At 44.1% G+C, this 20,308-nt stretch overlaps 1 protein-coding gene across 1 annotated transcript in view; it reads left to right on the top strand.

The window, feature by feature from the left end:
- PACS1 (phosphofurin acidic cluster sorting protein 1) overlaps positions 1–20,308 on the top strand; it is a 101,690-nt gene that overhangs the window by 28,172 nt on the left and 53,210 nt on the right. The window contains exons 3-8 of the mRNA XM_063438260.1: positions 1,662–1,751; positions 2,080–2,205; positions 2,327–2,471; positions 3,369–3,460; positions 12,293–12,373; positions 17,023–17,082. Coding sequence (XP_063294330.1) covers positions 1,662–1,751; positions 2,080–2,205; positions 2,327–2,471; positions 3,369–3,460; positions 12,293–12,373; positions 17,023–17,082 — 594 coding nt within the window. The remainder of the gene's footprint in view (positions 1–1,661; positions 1,752–2,079; positions 2,206–2,326; positions 2,472–3,368; positions 3,461–12,292; positions 12,374–17,022; positions 17,083–20,308) is intronic.

The following is a 20,308-nucleotide window of genomic DNA, read 5'->3' as shown; positions in this document are numbered from 1 at the left end:
AAGGAACATATTGAGATCCAGAGTGCTCCACTGGGCCCCCATGAGAATGTATTTGTATCTAATGTCTGTGGTCGATTTATGAATCAATCAATCCCTAGATGTACTCAGAAAACTTAATTCCAAGTCCGTTTTAACTGCATGCCATTCTATTAATATTAGACATCATGATGCATAAGGACACTACACTCTTAGTGTCTGTCTATGTATATATACAAATATAGTATATACATAACCACTGCTTTTAAATATCGTTTTTGAGAAACTGCTTACAAGGTGGACGCTCTTTGTCCTATGGACAATATTGTCACTATTCAACTATGGACAATATTGTCACTATTTACCTCTACAATGTTACAGTAATTTTTACTGATGTCGGTCGGAGTGCCGAACTTGTACCCGGTCACAAAGGGTTAAACTAACACTTACTTACTCCTAGCCCCTCCCCTTCCAGTATTGGCTAACAATTGACCAATGGAAACGAAGGGAGGGATATTTAAACTACCACCAGTCAGTAACCCGGTTCCCCTGGACGAGCCAAGTATTGGCGAAACGCGCGTCGGGACGCCTGATTATTTTATGTCTTATCGTAGCTAGATATGGAGCTTTAAAACTAGGGACAGACAGAAGTTTTTCTTTGATAATATTCTCCAGTATACTCTCTAGCAAAGGGACGCCTGTTCATGAATTATCGTAGTCTATTTATGGAGTTTGAAACTAGGGACCGACAGGATGTTTCTTTGACTCTCCAGAGCACTCTCGAATAATTGAATTGAAGCAGATTGCTGTCTCCTTTTTACCGGCGGCAGGGACACTAAGCTAACTTAACTTATCGTAATTATCTAGGGACTTTGAAGTTCCGATCAGGATTTTTCCTGGTCACTATCTAGCCCTATGTGTTAACGCTATTTACAGACCACTGCTTAGGTGTCCTAGCTGCTGTGACATTTTTTGCAGCACACAGGAGGGTGTTAAAACCTGTATTTGTTTTGGTTTTTTACCTCCAGGGTGGCGAATTTGTGGTATGAGGATTGTGTTTACGTTTATGTTTTGATCATTTTATAACTATAATAACTATTTTTTCCTCAACCATAACCACCGCGGCTGCAATTAGACTGAGGCTATTTAGCCCTTTCAGAAACGTATCAAAGGCTTGTTGATTACAGCCTTTTTTAGATTATTGTTTATATATATATTTTCTACTCAATCTACACATTTTTTTGATACTGAGTTTTAATGATTTATTAAAGGTTATATTTTAAGAAATTATTTACGTATACTGTTAATATGGGTTGCTTCATATATACTCGCTCCATATAGAGAAGAGAGAGTTTTCTATTTAATTGGACACCTCTCCTCCTTCAACTTGGGGTACGAGTATTTGGTTCTACTTTTCAAATCAATATTAGTATAACTCCTTTTTATTATAAACGTTGCACCAATGTTATTTTGTTTTACAATGTTCATACAAATATTGAAATTGAGAAATTTTATCACAAACTTAAAATCTAGTTTGCTGTTCTTGGCAAGATCTCTAAATATTTTAGTACTACATTCCTGTGTTTTTTTTGTTTTTTTTTTGTGGCTTTGTAACATTCAGCATTCAGACACTGCCTTTTTTGTTTTCCCCTCTTATTTCATGTGATTTATTCTTTTATTTTCAGGGCTCAAAGAGAATTCTACGCTCAAATGAGATCTCTCTTCCAGCAAGTGGAATTTCTGAGACTGAGCTGCAGCTGACATTCTCTCTGCAGGTGATTTACAATCACTACACTAGTTGTTCCTTTGTCTCATATTTCCTTCTTATATTTCACTGCCTTTGTGTATATCTTTCTCCATGGAGTTAATATTTCCAGGTTACTTCCCACAACTATCAATCCTACCTATCGCTCATTCAATATTAAATTACTCTATATTCTATCCACATTATTCAAAGCTCTTAGCTACTTCAAAAATAAGTCCTCATTTGTATTCTTCTCCTTTGCACATCTTTTAGTTTTCTATTCTATCTCTTTCTTTCTTGTATACACTTTCACCTCTCCTTACAATGTTTGTTTTATTCCTTATTTTTTTTTTTTTCAGTATCCTCATTTCTTAAAACGAGATGCTAATCGTCTTCAGATAATGTTGCAGAGACGGAAAAGATATAAAAACCGAACTATTTTAGGCTATAAGAGTCTGGCAGTGGGAGTAATAAATATGGCTGAGGTGAGAAAGCTCTTGAATAGGGAGCAGAAGAATGAGAGAAGAGCAGCTGTTATAAATCTATCATACACATTGCAGCTGCTAATTTTTTGTCTCTATTTTATGTTTTTCCATTTCATTTTAGGTCCTTCAGTTTCCAAGTGAAAGTGGCCTTGTCTTATCTCTACATAGCCATGTTAAGGATGCATCTTTACCTGTGGCTGAGATAAATATACATTCTCTGTCCAGTCAACCAATCGACCACGAAGGACCTAAAGCCAAACTGTCTGGTATTAATCAATCAAGCGTTCATGATTATACATGTACTTTAGCACATTCACACAAATCTAATCTGTGTGGGGAGATATAAGATAACTTGGTTATCTTTGATTAACTTTGGCAAGACACTAATCCAGAATCTCACCAGCTCTTCTTGAACTGCAACTGCCATTTTTCTCAGGCAGAGTTTAACTTGGGCTGTTTGAGAACCATGGAAGTAGTAGCTTAGCAAAAACTGCTCTTGTCAACTAGTATGCAGTCATCTGGAATTGCCAACAAGTGTGAAGAATTGGATATACTTAGTTTTCTTCCTATATTCTACAGCATGGTGCCTGCTTGGGAGGTTGTAGCAGCTGGACACTTAGCTGCCTGTTGTCAAATGACACAATGTCATAATTTGTAACATTTGAGTGCTTGCTAGTTAACACAGTGTTTCCCAACCCAGTCCTCAAGGCACACCTACCAGTCCAGGATTTAAGGATTCCCCAGTTTTATCTAAGGTGTTTTTAGAAGAAAAAAAAAAAAAAACACCTTAGACAAAACTGGATAATCCTTAAATCCTGGACTGGTAGGTGTGCCTTGAGGACTGGGTTGGGAAACACAGAGTTAACATACCATATCTTAATTTGGATGTGCAGTGGTCTTATGTGTACACTCTCTGGATCTCTAGAATTTACTGCAATGTCAATAGCAAAGCAGTTAGGTGAACAGCTGATTAACATTGCAGCTATAAATTTGCTTGCAAAGCCTAGATAACATTTTATTCTCTTTAGTGACATCGTTTTGTTTTTTATTAATGAGACTTGCACTTTAATATATATTAATGGATATCCGATGCATAAATAAAAGGCCTTTATTTCTTTAATCAGCCTACTCATAACAGAAAATATAATTAAATATGTCTGCAGATCGTTCTCCGGATATTGAAAACTACTCAGAAGAAGAAGATGAAAGTTTCTCCTCAGAGCAAGAAGGGAGTGATGACCCCATACATGGACAGGTGCATTATAAATTGAATTGTGTCTTTTAAAACCTTATATTTAAACATAATTTTAATGGAATATTTCAAATACAATAATGACTACAGCCCATGCTGTAGTAGTTCTGGTACTTGGAATATTAATTTAATGATGAACTGTGCTTACTAACAATTAAAACAAAAACATTTTCCCTCTTAAAAGCAGATCATTCCAGCAAGAGTCAAGCTATCATATATCATCACTGTGCAGCTTTGCATATGTACAATATGGGATATGTTCAGCATACAGTATTATTGCAATATTTTGGGTCCTCTTGAAATTAATTGGATCAGGAAAGCATAATAGAACATATCAGTTGAATTGAGTGTTGGTCTTTTCAGCAAACATCAAACTGTGATAAGTGTAATTGTAGAACGGTACTATTTAATAACATAAAGTCATGATTTTATGAATGACATGGAGGCAAATAATGCATATAAACTTTCTTTACTTTCTTTACTCCCAATAGCAGCAAAGAACAACCAATAGAAAAAAATATACAGAACACAAGACCTTACATTACCCAGCTGTCATTCCCACTAAAAAAATCAGGGCACACTCTAAAGACTTCCTCTTTCTTTGAGAGATTACAAATTAACGAACAATAAAAATAATAGACAATCAGAATAGACCACTACACCCCAACAGAACAAAAAATACAAAAGTATTAAATCAGATAACAAAGGTGACCACCAGATAGACAAAACTATAAAGGAAAGAAGAGGCCAAAGATTAGAAAGCAACCAGGCTGGTGAAGGGAGGTTATCTGCTGCTCGTACTAGTGCAAGCAAGACACAGACCTGTACTAGTTGCAAAAGCAGGCTAACTTGATAGAAGTGTTAGTTCGGTGGGAGATGTTAAAAACAACCCCATCATTAGTGAAGGAACAGACTTCCTTGTCCAAAGCATGCACATCCAAAACAATCTTGCAGAATATAAGACTGACGTAAGGATAAATCCATGTTTCCAGGCCATTTTTTTTTTTTTAAAACAGCCAGCATCCTGTTAACATCCCAGATATAGGAGTAATTGCCCCTTGGATCCACCACTTCTTGATCTGGGTGCCAGCTGAAGAGCAACAGGAATCTTGTGTTCAGATGGGAAGTCCATGTGAACAGGTCGATTTTACGAGATCCCCAAAGCTGGCAGAGAATGGAACGTAGACCCTGAGATGGGGGTCACTAAGACTGCTGGAAGTATAAGCTGGGCAAGAGCTAACCACAACCTGGGCTTAGACCCATTCCAAGCCTCCTCTTGATATCCCCATATTCTGAGTTGGACTCTCTCTGAACAGTGATTGAAGCAATTCCACCGCTGTGTCTTTTCAGCCTGATGCGGCAAGGCTCTCTTGTGTCTGTGAAAATTCCCAGATTTTACTAGTAACATGACGTAAAGTCATGATTTTATTAAAGACACGGAGGCGAGTATTATGCATAACTCTTTCTTTATTTCCTCAGCAGCAAAGATAGAGGAATATAAATATTGTCAAAAAAATGAAAGAAAAACTGTATAGGCATAACGGGTAGCCAATCACATGGTAGAGGAAGTGGCTATATAAGTCCTGTGTCTCCCACAATCCCCCTCTTTCTTGCGAAAACCGAAGACCAGGTAAGAAGAAACGATGTCCTACTTGATCAGCACAGGAAACAGGAACAATGCGACAACATCAAGCTAAAAAAGACAGAGAAATATGGTAATTTCCAGACTCAAAACTGTAGACTTACCAAACAGCATCATAAGGAGTCACAAACAAGAAAACCGGATTCTGAAATACAAAGGATAAATAATTAGTGAACATAAAAGACGTATCAAACCATCCAATCATATAAATAAACATACATAATCAATACCTAATCAATACATAATCAATACATAATCAATACATACCTATTGAACAGGAAAAAATCCGTAGAGTCTCAAGCATCTCGTATCCCCATTCCACACCGGGAGGGCGGGAGGGAATAATACTCGCCTCCGTGTCTTTAATAAAATCATGACTTTACGTCATGTTACTAGTAAAATCTGGGAATTTTATTAAAGACACGGAGGCTCATATTATGCAAGTTCAAAGCTGTGCAACTATTCGAGATGCGATGTGTTCAATAGGTCTGAAATAGAAATCTCTAAAAGTCGATTCTCTGGACCAATCTGCCGCCCGCATGATATCCTCCAGACGACATCCGACCGAGGAGGCTTTAGAAGCCATCGCTCCCCGTACAGAATGGGGCGTAAACACAGAGGTGTCTATACCCGCAGAGGATAATAGTTCCCGTATCCAACGTGCCAGGGTAGGTGTAGAAACCGGTCGATAAGGCGACTTGAAAGATATGAACAAATCGTGTAGATCAGCAGAGCGAAGGGAACTCGTGACATCCAGATAAACTCTGAGGCAATCCACCGGGCAGAGCGCCGGACAGCCAGGAAACCTGGGATACGAAAAGGACTTGGATGCAGATTTAGTCCTCCTGGATATATCAAAAGTAACACCTTCTGGGGTGAATGCAATGGCGTCCCAATCCATGGCCCTGACGTCAGAGACCCTCTTGCAAGAGATCAAACAGAGTAACATCACCAACTTGGATGACAGGCGTTTCAAAGACAGCTCCTGATTAGGGTACCATGAGGAGAGGAACTGCAACATCATGTTAACGTCCCAAAAGGCAGAGAAGCGAGGCCGAGGAGGGCGCGCAAGGCGGATACCCTTGAGAAGACGACATACAAAAGGATGCCTGCCGACAGGGGAACCATCCAAACCCCTGTGTCCGGCCGAGATAGCCGAGCGGGAGAGGTTAATCGTGCGGTACGCCTTGCCCGAGTCAAACAGGGACGTGAGGAACTCTAGGATCAAAGGCAAAGGGGCAGATACGGGATCCACTGCCCGTTCCAAGCACCAACCAGACCACGATCTCCATGAAGCCCGATAGGCAGTTGGAGTGCCTGGGGCCCAAGCGTTATCGAGGAGTAGGAGAGTTGTCTGCGGAACGCCTGGGACAATCCAAGGTCCCCTGAAAGGAACCATGCTATCAGTGGTAGCTGGCGTTGTAATACTAGTTCGTGTGGGTTTCCATCCGGGTCCAGAAGGAGGTCCTGGAAGATTGGAATCAACCGAGGATAATCGATCGACAACTCCATCAAGCGGGGAAACCATGGTCGAGATCTCCAAAGCGGGGTGATTAGCGCTACACAACAGTCGTGGCGAACCAGTTTCGAGATCGTGCGCGCTATCATGTTGAATGGAGGGAATGCGTATAGCAGGCCCCGTGGCCAGTCTTGAAGGAAGGCATCGGTCGCCACCGCTGCCGGATCCGGCCTCCAGCTGAAGAACTTCGGTAGCTGAGTGTTCAGACGAGATGCGAACAGATCCATCTGGAACTTTCCCCACAACATGTCCAGGCTTCGGAACACCGAAGTGTGTAGACGCCAATCTCCAGAGTCTCTTAAGTGTCTGGAATTCCAATCCGCTCCCGAATTGTCTAGTCCCGGGATGTGTTCCGCTGTCACCGAGACGTTGTTGAAGAGGCAGTATTGCCAGAAGTCTTTCGCCAGAATTGCCAACATCTTGGATTTCGTACCCCCCAGGTGGTTTATGTAGCGGACCGCTGATACATTGTCCATCTTGAGGAGAACGCAGCAATTCGCCCGTCCTGGGGTAAGGCTGCGGATCGCGAAAGCTCCAGCCAGGAGCTCCAGGCAGTTGATGTGCAACGATTTCTCCACGTCGGACCATCTGCCTCCTGTGGAAACGTCGCCACAACGAGCACCCCAGCCGTGTAAGCTGGCATCTGATTCGATCACCACGTCCGGGATGGAGCCGAAGATGGCTCTCCCATTCCACGCCTCCATGTGTGCTAACCACCACACCAACTCGTCTCTGGACTCTGCGTCCAAGCGTATCCGAGACTCGTAGGAGTGACCTGACCGAAGGTGTGACCCTTTGAGTCGCTGGAGGGCCCGGTAGTGTAGTGGGCCCGGGAAGATCGCCTGAATAGAGGCCGCGAGAAGGCCAATTACTCTCGCCAGCTGTCTGATGGACAAGTCTGCGACGCGCAGAGCTCTTCGAATCTCCTTCTGAATGGCTTTCACTTTGGAACCTGGTAGGAACAGGAACTGCTGGACGGAGTCCACTCTGAACCCCAGGAACTCTATGGACTGGGCGGGATCTAGGACCGATTTGTCCCAGTTGATCAGGAAACCCAATTTCTGTAGCAGGGTGGTAGTCCATTCCAGGTGTAGAAGGAGATCCTCCTTCGATTGGGACAAAATCAGAATGTCGTCCAGGTAAACAATGAGGCGAACCCCTCGGGTACGGAGGAACGCCACCACAGGCTTCAGAAGCTTGGTGAAGCACCAAGGGGCCGAAGAGAGACCGAAAGGCAGGCAGGTGAAACGCCAACGCCGCCCGTGCCATGTGAAATGGAGATAATCTCTGAATTCTAGAGCAATGGGGACCGTGAAGTAGGCGTCCTTCAGGTCTAGTTTGGCAAGCCAGTCCGACTGGCGCAGAAGGTCCCTGAGGCAGTGTATACCTTCCATCTGGAAGTGCTGGTAACGCAGGAAGGCGTTGAGGGGACGAAGATTTATTACAGGGCGAACTCCGCCTCCTTTCTTGGGCACTAGGAACAGATTGCTCGTAAAGCCCTTGGCGGCGAACGGCAGTTCCTCTATAGCGCCCTTGGAGAGCATCTCTCCGACCTCCGCGGAGATCATCTCGTCTTGTTCCCGTGGAAGGGACAGTTCTCTGGGGGAGTAGAACTGGACAGGCATTGAAACAAAATCTAGGCGATACCCCTTTACACACTGCAGAACCCAAGCATCCGAGGTGAGCTCCGCCCACTCTCGGTAAAATAAGGCCAGTCTCCCTGCTACCTGAACGGGAGGGAAAGAAAGGGTACTCACCGTAAGGACGTCTGCTGGTGGCACCGCTGCGGGGGTATCTGGAGCCCCAAGCCCGACCTCGGCCGGGTGGACGGTTCCTGTTACGCCCGGCCCCTCCAAAAACCTTAGGCGCGAACACACGTTTCATGCTCGCCTGCGCCTTGTCAATCGCCGTGAAGGTCTTGACATACGACCCCATGTCTTTAACGAAGGAGGTACCAAACAGCAAACCCTCCTCAGTCGGGTCAGGCTCCGCCACAGTCATAGTGGCCAGTTTAGGGTCGATTTTTAATAATATCGCCTTACGTCTCTCCGCAGATATCGCTGTATTGGCGTTCCCCAGCAAGCATATGGCCCGTTGGACCCAACCAATGGCCACGTCCACGTCCAAAACTGAATCCCCAGTTTTAGCAGTATCTAGAAGCTCATAGAGCTTCGAGAGGGGCCCCAGTGTGTCCAGGATCTTGTCCTGGCATCCCTTCAGGGAATTGTCGAGGCCCTTTTTGGGCTTCCAGCCCGACTTACCCAGGAACTGGGCAATCTGTGGGTCAATATCTGGTGTTTTACCCGCAGCGCCCGGGAGAGAAGGGCGAGGGCATTCGGCCCGCAGCTTATTGCGGCCTTCTTTGGAAAGGGGTGTGCGGATACGTTTGGCCACATACTGGGCAATATGATCCGGGGGGACCCATTCAGCGGACCGGGGGTGACGTAGGTCGTCTGGGTCGAACAGGGGGTTACCCTGAGGATCAAGAATAGTGTTGTCAACCCCGGAGGGGCCTAAGACTGGACCCCGGGTCTTGGCGGAGGACTCTGATGGGTTAACGCCCGTAAGGGGCAAATCCTCGCCAGACACATCATCATCACCAAAGGAGTCATACTCCATATAGTCGGATTCCTCCTCCACACTCCGGTCGGTATCCGACCCATCATCAAGGGCTCTAGCCCGTTTCCATAATCTAGCCTTTTTAGCCCGGCCAGGGGCTCTTTTGCGCGTGGGGTGCGCGCTATCTGTGACCGCCTCAAGCGTGTCAGTCATGGCAGGTAGAACCTGCATCGAGGAGTGGGAGCCGACGTGTTTGGACTTGGCCTTCGCCTTACGGGCTCCAGGCACAGTCTGAGCAGGGGAGGGGGACCCCACGCCCGTAGGGGCGGGGGAGGCCAGAGTAGGCAAAACCAGGGAGTGCATTGATTGTGAAAAGGAAGTAGTAACAGCTCCCATGGCCGAGGCAATAGCCTTCTGAATGGAGGAGGCCATAGTGGCTTCCAGCATGGCCTGAAATTCTTGGGAGGCCATAGCGCCTTCAGCGCTGTCTGAGTGGAAGTCCCCAGGGGGACCCGCAGGCCCATCCTCCCTATCCTGCATGCTGCAAAGTTGCAGTGGGCAATTAAAGACTGCTAAATGACACTAAGGTGGATGAAGAAGAGCAAAGGGTTGAGTAACCCACGGAAAACGAAACACACAGACCGTCTAGCGTTCCCAGGGGACCCGGCAAAGCAAAGGTGACCGCACGGCAGCACAGGGGAAGGATCGAGGTCCGCCCAAGATGGCCGCCGCACGTGAGGGAAGGCGCACGCGACTGGGCACCCGGCGGGGGAAGGGGCTCGTGCACCCGATCCGCCGAGCCCGCCCGCGAGCGGGGAGGGATGCGTGCGCAGCCGCGGCCGACAACAGAGCGGTTGCGGCAAAAGCACAGAGCTGGGAGTCGTGCGGGAGCACGAGGGTGATAGAAAAAGGCAGGTTACAGAAATCCCCGGGTAGGGGGGAAAAAGCACCAAGGGGTCCCAGGGGGAACGCTAGTGGTAACAGGTAACTAAACAACCATAAATATTATATAATGAACTATCATACAAATAAACGATCATCAAATTTGAGTCAGAGAGAAACAAAAAGTACTTATCTGTCTGAGGAAGCAGCAAAGAAAGAGGGGGATTGTGGGAGACACAGGACTTATATAGCCACTTCCTCTACCATGTGATTGGCTACCCGTTATGCCTATACAGTTTTTCTTTCATTTTTTTGACAATATTTATATTCCTCTATCTTTGCTGCTGAGGAAATAAAGAAAGAGTTATGCATAATATGAGCCTCCGTGTCTTTAATAAAATCGTTTTCAGGGATGGGCTGTATGCCATCATTCACATTCTAGAGGCAGTAATGTGGAGGGATTCCCAATGACCTTCTTGCCACGAAAACCAGAGGCAATACAGGCTTGGGCCAGGATTTCAAGAGAAACACAGAGTAAGCACTGAGCAGGGATCCCACGAAGGGCCTGTTGGGCCTGCATCAAACCCTGAGCTAAAGATTGATAGGGCAGAGGACATATTACACATGGCAGAAATAGTGACCTCAGATACAGAGTGCTACAAGCAGGCGGCAGGGTCTCCAAGAGCATGAAAGGAAGGGGCTTGAAACCCAGAGGAGAATAGAGGATCAGAGAGATCCAAGCAAGTGAAAGGAGGATTCCTCTTTTCTCTGTGGCTAGCAAGAAGGCAGAGTCCCTAGGTTTAGACATGAGCCCAATGCAGACTAACCAGACCAAGCCAAAGGGAAACCACTTGGGATGGAGCAGCAACAAGGCAGGCAATTTGAAAGAGGCAGTAGCAGGCAAAACCCACAGCACACTGAGCAGCTCATAAAGTGTCCGGAATTAAGTTTTGGACAAAACATCTGCAGGGGATGTACAGGGTAGCGTTAAATAAGAAATAACCACTTTTCTTACCAATTTTTAAAACCAGCGTTTTAACAAATGATAAAATACAATTCAAATAACAGGTATGGGAAGTCAGTACTCCTTTGTTTCTGTAAAGAGAGAAGTCATTTTAATGTGCTCTCTTGGATATAGTGGAAAGGACAGCTGAATGGGTTGGGGTATATGAGGTGATGTGTCTCGAATATTTGTTAGGTAACGTCAGGGAAAAAGTCTGGTACCTGTAGTCTGCACCTCTGTTGGTTGCAGACCATGAGTAGCTGTCTTTCGGGCTCTTGCAAATCTGCCACTGATTACCACAGTAAAGCTCTGACACTGTAAGTGCCTGAGCTTGCAAAACAGCTACTCCTGGTCTACACCCGGCGGTCGTGCAGACCAGATTCCCATCACACTGGACCACCAGATATCAGCATGTCTCTTTTATCTACATAGTAACAGGGTAATGGGAATAGATATAAATAAATATATATAATTTTTTTTTCCAAAACAACTAATTTAATATATCTCCTGTACAAACACTACACCCCTATACACACATGGATGATAATGTATGACTAGGGAGGGGCGCCACCATTAAGGTTTTTCGCACAGGGTGCCCAAAGGTCTAAGGCTGGCCCTGTATCCTCATCAAACTCAAATATACATAGATACATGTGAAAAAAAGACAAATACATGATAGTGCAACCTGTAGGCTAAGAAATAATATAGGAATGTTTACACAAAGTTTGAAAAAGGAAAATAAAAAGATAAGGAAATACTAAGAGTGAATTGTGCAGGTAACTTACAGACTATGAAGCCCACCCTCGGCTCTACATGCTGTGCTCATTAATGGATATGATGGCATATCTCTTTTATGGTGAAATAGTTAGGACCCCACAGTAGATTCATGATAACACAGGATGTAAATATTTTGTTTTACTTGAACAAAGTTGAGAGGTGTGCAGGTATGAATTTCCACAATTACGGGCTGAATATTCACTTACAACGAGCTAGTGGAAATTTTGAGCCCTTTGTGTATAAATCATAATCTCCTGCATGTACCTTGGGGCATTATGATCTGAGGTGGGGTTTTTATCAGAGTTTTGCTGGGCAGGGGCAGTAGAATATATCAAAGGGGACAATGGTATACTGCCAATGAAGAATCTCTTTTGTTAGCAGCTGGATTTAGGTTTTAATTTGCTGTGAGAATCCCTGGGAAGGTACATTATACTGTTTTGTTTTGTTTTTCAGGATTTTTTCTATGAAGATGAAGATGTTCGTAAAGTAAAAAAATCTCGTAGGAAAATTCCAGCCTCATCTGCAATAACAAGAGTAAGTGTGCTTGCTATGCATTTAATTCTAAAATATGATGGCTCTGAAATTTACTTTTTTTCCAAAAAGACTAAGTACATTGTAGCAGAGAGCTGGTATTCCACAGCTATTCTCCACTTAAGATCCCAGTGAGGCTCAGGAGCAAGTATTAAAGATCCAAAGAATAGTAATTCCAGCAGGCAAAATAATCCAACAATATCCCAACAGCACTCCCAATAACTGGACGACACACAGCATCAGGAGCAGAACTGAAATCTTAATTCACACAACTTCCTTATAAAGGGTTCTCCCTTGCAAGGGAGGGATTTACAGTAATTAGTACATTAGCCAATAGTACAGTAGTTACCACCCATACCTCTCCTCCCCTCAGTGTGACACATAATCCACTTATAACTTATACACTTTTACCCCGATTCTGGATGTACCCCAAAACAGCCTGGTATAGTTATTTAAATGGTACCCCCTGGTAGCCCTGATCTGGGTGACTAACATATCCAAAATTCACCCAGATCGGACCAGGGGTTCGGGAGTTAGGTGGAGGGTGTAATTTGACCGACCGCACACAAGGTGGTATCCGAAAAGGGTTCCATGCAGTTTGGCCCTGCGGTCGGTCTTCGTTCGGGAGATAAAATACATAGAAAATACTGCCATCCACGATTAACTTTCCCTTCATACGAATCCCCCCGTTCGGTACCTTAAAACTACCGAACGTGGTTTTGATTAACCACCTCGTTCGGTAGTTATGGAGCTCTGGAGGTCTCAGCGGTGTTCGGGTAATCGAGTGTCCGATTTGAGTTCCAGACACTCGACGACCAAACACCGCTGAGATTTTCTTGCGTAAGATGGCCGCCGCCACGTGTACGCATACCGAATGGCGGCCACCCATATACATCCATAAAGTGCCTATTAACTTGCGGTCAGAGAAGTGTGAGCGCTTAATAGCCGACACACTTCTCTCTGGGGTGGTCCATTAGTTCGGTAGTTTCCATTTGTATAGCGTACGGATGGAAACTACCGAATAACATACGATTAATACATATAAGTACCATAGAAATGGGGAAAAGACCACACGAATACAATAACGAATACAGTCACATAGGAATGTTACAGGACAGGCTTAATACATTCCGCTACATACATCAACATTTTTAAAGTGATAAAAGGACATATAGAATTGTGAGGCAAATTATTAAAGCGGCACTGTCATGCCGAATCCCGTTTTTTGTGGGGGTTTTTTAACCCCCCTCCCGCCTCCACTACATCCAATTGACCCCTTAGTCACCCCCAAATGCCCCTAAGCCCCATATTACCTATTTTTTATTCTTTATTTTCTGCCGATCTTTATTCAGGGCGCCGCCATCTTTGTGTGGGTAAGTGAAGTCCCTGTGGGACACGTCATCTGCCCACACTAGACAGACTGTGAGATTCCCGCACATGCCCAGTGAAACACCTGGACATGCGAACGGGAATTTAGTCTATTCATTCATTCATCAGACAGACGAATGAATGAATAGAAATATCAGACGAACAAACAAACACTGAGTATCAGTGTTCGTTTGTTCGTCCAGTTTATTACAAGGAGGGAGCTACCGGCGCGCAGCTCCCTCCTTGTAATATGTAAAGATAGAAGCTGCAGGGAGCAGTGCTCCCCGCCACTTCATAAGCCCCCCAGGTCCCCCTCTCACTCTATGGGGGTCAATATGACCCCCATAATAGCACAAGGGAGATTAAAATCTGCCTGTGGCTGCACACTGTAGAATTTTTTTTTTACATAAGTTACAATAAGGGGGGGGCGGACCTATTGTCCTCCCCCCGTCCCCCACCCCTGAGCGGCGGGTGGGGGCCATATTGATAATGAGGGGGGGACCTTCTATCCTCCTCCCCTCCCCCCCGGCCCTTACCCCTGAGCGGCGGGCTGGGGCCATATTGTAATGAGGGGGGGGGACCTACTGTCCTTCCCCGGCCCCCACCCCTGTGCGGCGGGTGGGGACCATAATGATAATGGGGGGGCGACCTACTGTCCTCCCCCCCCTTGCCCCCACCCCTGAGCGGTGGGTGGGGGCCCTAAATAAAGATAGGGGTGGGGACCTACTGTCCTCCCCCCGGCTCCCACCCCTGGGGGCCCTAGATAAGAATGGTGGGGGGGGACCTACCGTCCTCCCCCCGGCCCCCACCCCTGAGCTTGGGACCCCTAGTCACCTTGATTGGAGGAGGGGGGGATTTTCATTTAGGGCCCCCACCCGCCACTCAGGGGTGGGGGCCGGGGGGGACAGTAGGTCCCCCCCTTATTGTTTTTTTTTAGGGCCCCCACCCACCGCTCAGGGGGGGGAGGACGGTAGGTCCGTCCCCCCACCTTTCTTATCTAGGGCCCCCACCCACTGCTCAGGGGTGGGGGCCAGGGGGAGAGGACAGTAGGTCCCCCCGCTTATTGTTTTTTTAGGGCCCCCACACACCGCTCAGGGGTGGGGGCCGGGGGGGCAGACAGTAGGTCCCCCCCCATCTTCATTTAGGGCCCCCACCCACCGCTCAGGGCTGGGGGCCAGGGGGAGAGGACAGTAGGTTCCCCCCCCCTTATTGTTATTTAGGGGACCCCCACCAGCCGCGCAATGGGGGGAGGGCGCCCGGCGCTGGATTAAGGTAAGTAGCTGAAGGGGTTTTAACCCCTTCAGCGCCAAGGGAAGGGGACCCTGAGGGTGGGGGCACCCATAGGGCACAATAGTGTCAGGAAAACAGGTTTGTTTTCCTGACACTATATAGTGATCCTTTAATTTTATTTTGAATTACTTCCATAAACACAGTTAACTGTTTAAATACTTTATTTTTGTATGTAAAATATATTGGCATTAGTCTAATTAAAACATTGGTACATTTTATACCTAGCATTTAGTTGTCTTTAAGTGGGTTTTGGCACAAAAAACTGTGTTTCTAGGTTTTCAATTAAAAAATCCACTCTACACAGTCTACCCCAGGGATTCTCAGCCTTTGCTTGACATGAGCCCAACTTATATTTATGACATTTTCTTGACAACTCTTTGTTCAAATGTACTACCATTCTTTGCTCAAATATACTATGCAAAATACTTTAATTGAACGCCACCTAGTATGGGGAGACCAATTTCACTTGGAAACAATCTTTTGTTGGCTATTTCCTGATCCCCAATAAATATGATGTGCCTCTTTAAACCATTGGGGAAACTAGTAAAATAATATTGGGACCCACATTTGTATTCTAAGTGATGGGTTAACTGGTTGAATTCTGTAGTGGGTATTTTGTCATTTTCCAAGGAGAGACCCCATTGGCTGCTTGTGGCTAGGACAAATCATAAACTCAAATATCATCATCACAGAAGCATTTAACATTTTCTCTCAGCTTTTTTTTTTTTTTTTTTTTTTCGTGGCTTGGTTTGTTAAACAAACACTATAGTGTTAGGAATACAAAACTTACAGACTATAGAGCACACCCTTGACTCTACATGCAACACTTAATGGATATGATGGCATATCTCTTTTAGGGTGAAATAGGTCCCCATAGGAGATTCAGAAGATAACATTAACATATAGTGTCCTCATTGGAAATTCAGGGGATAACATAATAGTGTTACTCTGCCTCCATGGAGCCCCCCTGATAACAAAAGGGTTAATAACCCTTTACTTCACTTACCTGATTCCAGTACCAAGGTCCCTCCGCGCTGGATTGGTCTCCTCCACCCACAATGTCACAGCGATGGGGGAACCTAAAGCGTGCTTTATCAGTGCTTTCTTGTTATTTTCAAGATGCTGGACGTACTTATGCAAAGCGAGATGACGTCCAGCCAAGGTACACAGAGTTAAATTATTATTATTTATATAGCGCCAACAAATTCCACGGCGCTTTACAGTATGTAGACGAACAAACATGTAGTTGTAACCAGACAAGTTGGACACACTGGAACAGAGGGCCCTGCTTCATGAGCTTACATGCTAGAGGGAGTGGGGTAAAGTGATACAAAAGGTAAGGATAGTATTAGACTAATGACAGTTCCAAGAGAGGAATCAATCGGGAGCTATTAACAGTTTAATTGATACATTTTTATGAAGAAGTGGATTTTTAATGATTTTGTGAAGGAGTGGAGACTGGGTGAGCATCTAACGGAGGAGGGAAGTGAGTTCCACAGGAACGGTGCAGCCCTCAAGAAGTCTTGAAGGCAAACATCAGAGTTCGGAGTACGGACAGAAAATAGACGTAAGTCTTCAGCAGAGTGTAAGAGACTAGACAAGACGTACTTGTGTATTAGGGAGGATAGATAGGTGGATAGATTTTTAATGCTATAAATCATGTAACGCACCAAAAAGTGCCTGTAGTTATTGTCTGGAAGACACACTAGTGGAGGAATTAACTCTGCAATGCAATTATTGCAGTTTTTGAGAAAGGGACAGCGGTACTGAACCCAGATTAAGTGGTCTGGGTGCCTATAGTATCCCTTTAATTCTGTTAACCTTTTATTGAAGGTCTAAGGGACAGAACAGTTATTTTCTTCTCTCTGCTAGTTTACAAAATAAAGTTTTGTTTTTTCTCAAATCCTCAACTGTTTGAATCTAGCTCTTTTGCTCTCACATGTCTACATACTAAGCTTTAAACAACTCTAATATCATTATTTTCTCTCTTGCAGCAGCCAAATATTAAACAGAAATTTGTAGCACTTTTGAAAAGATTCAAAGTTTCAGAAGAGGTAAGATATATTACATTGTATACCTCACATTCAAACTTGTATACCTTAAAATGTAAATATGAGATGACACTAAAACTCTATTCTATAGAAAGACCAATCTATACATAGATAGTGGAAAACATACAATGAATGTCTGTCTGTCTATAGATTTTAAAATATATTTCTGGTGTAAACGTCATAAACACGTCTTTCAGAACTGATGTTTTGGCCATCACCATGGAAAGTTTCCCACACGTTAACACACAGAACCAAACTTGTAGCTGATCACCTCTCCTACTGGATTTTTGTTTTTGTGATATAAGGTTCATCAACAGAACGTTTTCTGTACCAGACCTCATTTATTTTTCACAAGCCGTGTATGTACTTTCTCATAGTGCCCCTCACTGTGTAGTAGGATATATTATACTTTAATGAGTCTTGAGTCTTGCAAGCCATGTTTAGAGATTTTGAAAGCTTACTCAAGGCACCATGAACACTTCAGTGTTTTAAAGTGGTTGTGTTGCTTGCTGCCATAAGTGTAACTCCACTTCTGGCAGCATCGTTGGCAAGCCCACAACAAGCGATCTGGGGTGGCTAATGTAAATTCTGTGCATATTAGACGTCTGTCTTTAAAATGGCATGCTGGTTATAGGCATCCAATGGTGGCATTGCCACCCAACTCTCTCTCTGCAGAGAGCGGGAGTAACATAAGCAGGAGGATCCAACTGCAAGGAGAATTTGACATTAATGTCTGGAAAAAAAGGTAAGTGTTTATTATTATTGTTATTATTATATATTTTTATTTTTGTGGGGGGACCAGCACAGCAAGGTTTTCTTTTAACCAAAACAGTTTTCACTGATTTGCTTGGAGTAACCCTTTACTGAAACCCTCAAAGTACCTAAAGCGCTTCATCTTAACCCCATCATGGGTTATGGTATGCTATGCTGCAGGCAATCGATTACGCTGATCTGTGTTACGTGATCACTGTTACAGTGTCTCAACCAATAAATTGTGAAATTGTTCTCTGCCCCTCTTTTTCTATGAGGCAAAAGAGGCAGAGAGATCATTGCTACAGTATCCCTTTCTGTAAAACACAAGTTAAAAAAAAAAAAAAAGATTTTTAACCCTTTCAGTGCTGATCACAGTATTAATCCAGTCTGATTAGGGTAATTAGTAACTTGGCTCTACTAAGATTTTCTATATATATATTATTTTATGTATATATTATTTTTTTGGGGGTGGAGGGGGAGTAAAATCAGCTGTGTTTTATTTTTTTTATTTATTTTATTAGCTCCTTCCATGCTGTCTGATCACTGTTCTGTACAGTAACTTTTGTACGGTATTGTATCAGTCATAGGTGTGATCAGAGGGCTCAGTGATTTTTTTTTTTTTTTTTTTTATTAATTTGGTAATTCTTATATTCTTATAATTATTTAAAATTTTGGTTGGGGTGTAGGATTTTCTGTTGATGGTAGTGGGAATAAGCGGTTCGGTGAGGTAGTCGGTATTAGGCAGTGAGGAGAATTAATTAAAAAATCACCTAAAGTGGCACACTATTATACGGTGGGGGAGCCTTACACCATTCTTGCAGGCTCAGGGACAATCTCGCACACAGTGAAACTCTGGCATCCTTTGACATTGAGCCCCTAAGAGTGTCCTCCACTAATGGTGCCCCACCACCACCTTCAAGAAGGTGCTTAGGATGCTCTGCAGTGCAAGATGAAAGCTGGGTATTCCAAAGCTTTATTGCCCCGGATATATTCCCATTCTTGGTTACACCTTGTCATGACAATGACTGTAGAGGTCATAGTTATTACTTCCTTTCCTGCCCATCTCTACCTGCTGTGATCCTTGTTTGCAGGTAGCACGGTCCTCTAGGGTAAACAACAGGCACAGTCCTTGTAATTGCATATACTCCAGGCACTTTATTTGTAAATCCACACAGGAGACAGCAGTAAATGAAAACATAAATATAACACAAATCCCTATAAACAAAAACCTAGCTCGTCTGAGCACTAACTAACATTAGGTACCCTATCTCTCAGGGGTTAAACTAAAACAAAACAATATTGGTTTCACCAACCTAGTTCTTTGTCCGCTCTCAGCACTCCAGTATTTGGTCAGCCTGCTTCTTCCAGCCTTCCAGAGAGAAACTAACATTCTCCCCTTACCTGCCTAGCAGGGAGGGGTTTATTCCCGCTGCTGCAGCTGATTACCTGCAGCTGAGCAGTAGGTTGGAGACAGTCCAAAAACACTGGCCTGGATCTATGTCTTCCAAGAAAACCACTAAACTGCGGAGTGGAGCACTGGCCCACCCTGCTCTCCAAATGCTCCACCCCAGGGGCCCATAACTAAATATTCATTCTGGTTATATACACAGAACCATACACTCCCCCTGGGGTTAAAAATCATATGCCTCTCTGAACAATTCTGTCGAGATATAGACTCCCTCACAGACCACCCCATTCACCTTATCACACTGCCCTCTGCATAACAGACTATTTTAGGGTCTACCATACAGAGCGGAATTAGTGAATCACCACATATGTGACTTTGTTTGTCCTGGACCCTTGACCTTTTCTTGTCCTGATTACTCTGTAAGCGGCCTGTATAGACTTATTGGCTTGTTATACTGACTACTCTGCGTTCTGGATCCCCTGGACCTTGGCCTGTCCCTATTTAGGTTAAGCCAAGGAATTGCAAAGTGGCCATACCAAACAACTTTAAATATGACCTTTAAAATACTTGTTGACATGGTATGCTATCAACTTTTTAAAATGGTATGCTAAAATGGTGGAAATGTTATTACCCAGGCTTCTATACTATCTCAAAGGTGTCATAGGCCCAGGAAATCACTTTGTCAAATTTCCAGTTATGAAGACTGAAATGGTCATGCCCCATGTTTTGCCCTGTAACATTCCAAAACCCCAAAGCATCGCTGAACACAAATATTTTTTTTTGTTTGTAAAATGTATAATAATTCTATCAGTGAAAGTGCAAAAACAAATGTGAGCACTAACTTAGACAATAATTTAGTTTGACATGACCTTTGTTTAATAAAACCATGATGAATGTTGCATGCATGATTCTGCCCAATGATTTCCTGAAAATAATTTATTAATAACCCTTCAAATAGTTTCCCAGGCACAGAAGTTAAGCTCACAGATCTATAATTTAAAGACAATAGTTTTGAACCCAATTTGACTGTAATACACAAGGTGTAATGATGCCAAATGAAGTACATTT

Source organism: Pelobates fuscus, chromosome 12 (genome assembly GCF_036172605.1).
Source record: "Pelobates fuscus isolate aPelFus1 chromosome 12, aPelFus1.pri, whole genome shotgun sequence".
Lineage (NCBI taxonomy): Eukaryota > Metazoa > Chordata > Amphibia > Anura > Pelobatidae > Pelobates > Pelobates fuscus.
This window is presented reverse-complemented; position numbering and strand designations above follow the sequence as displayed.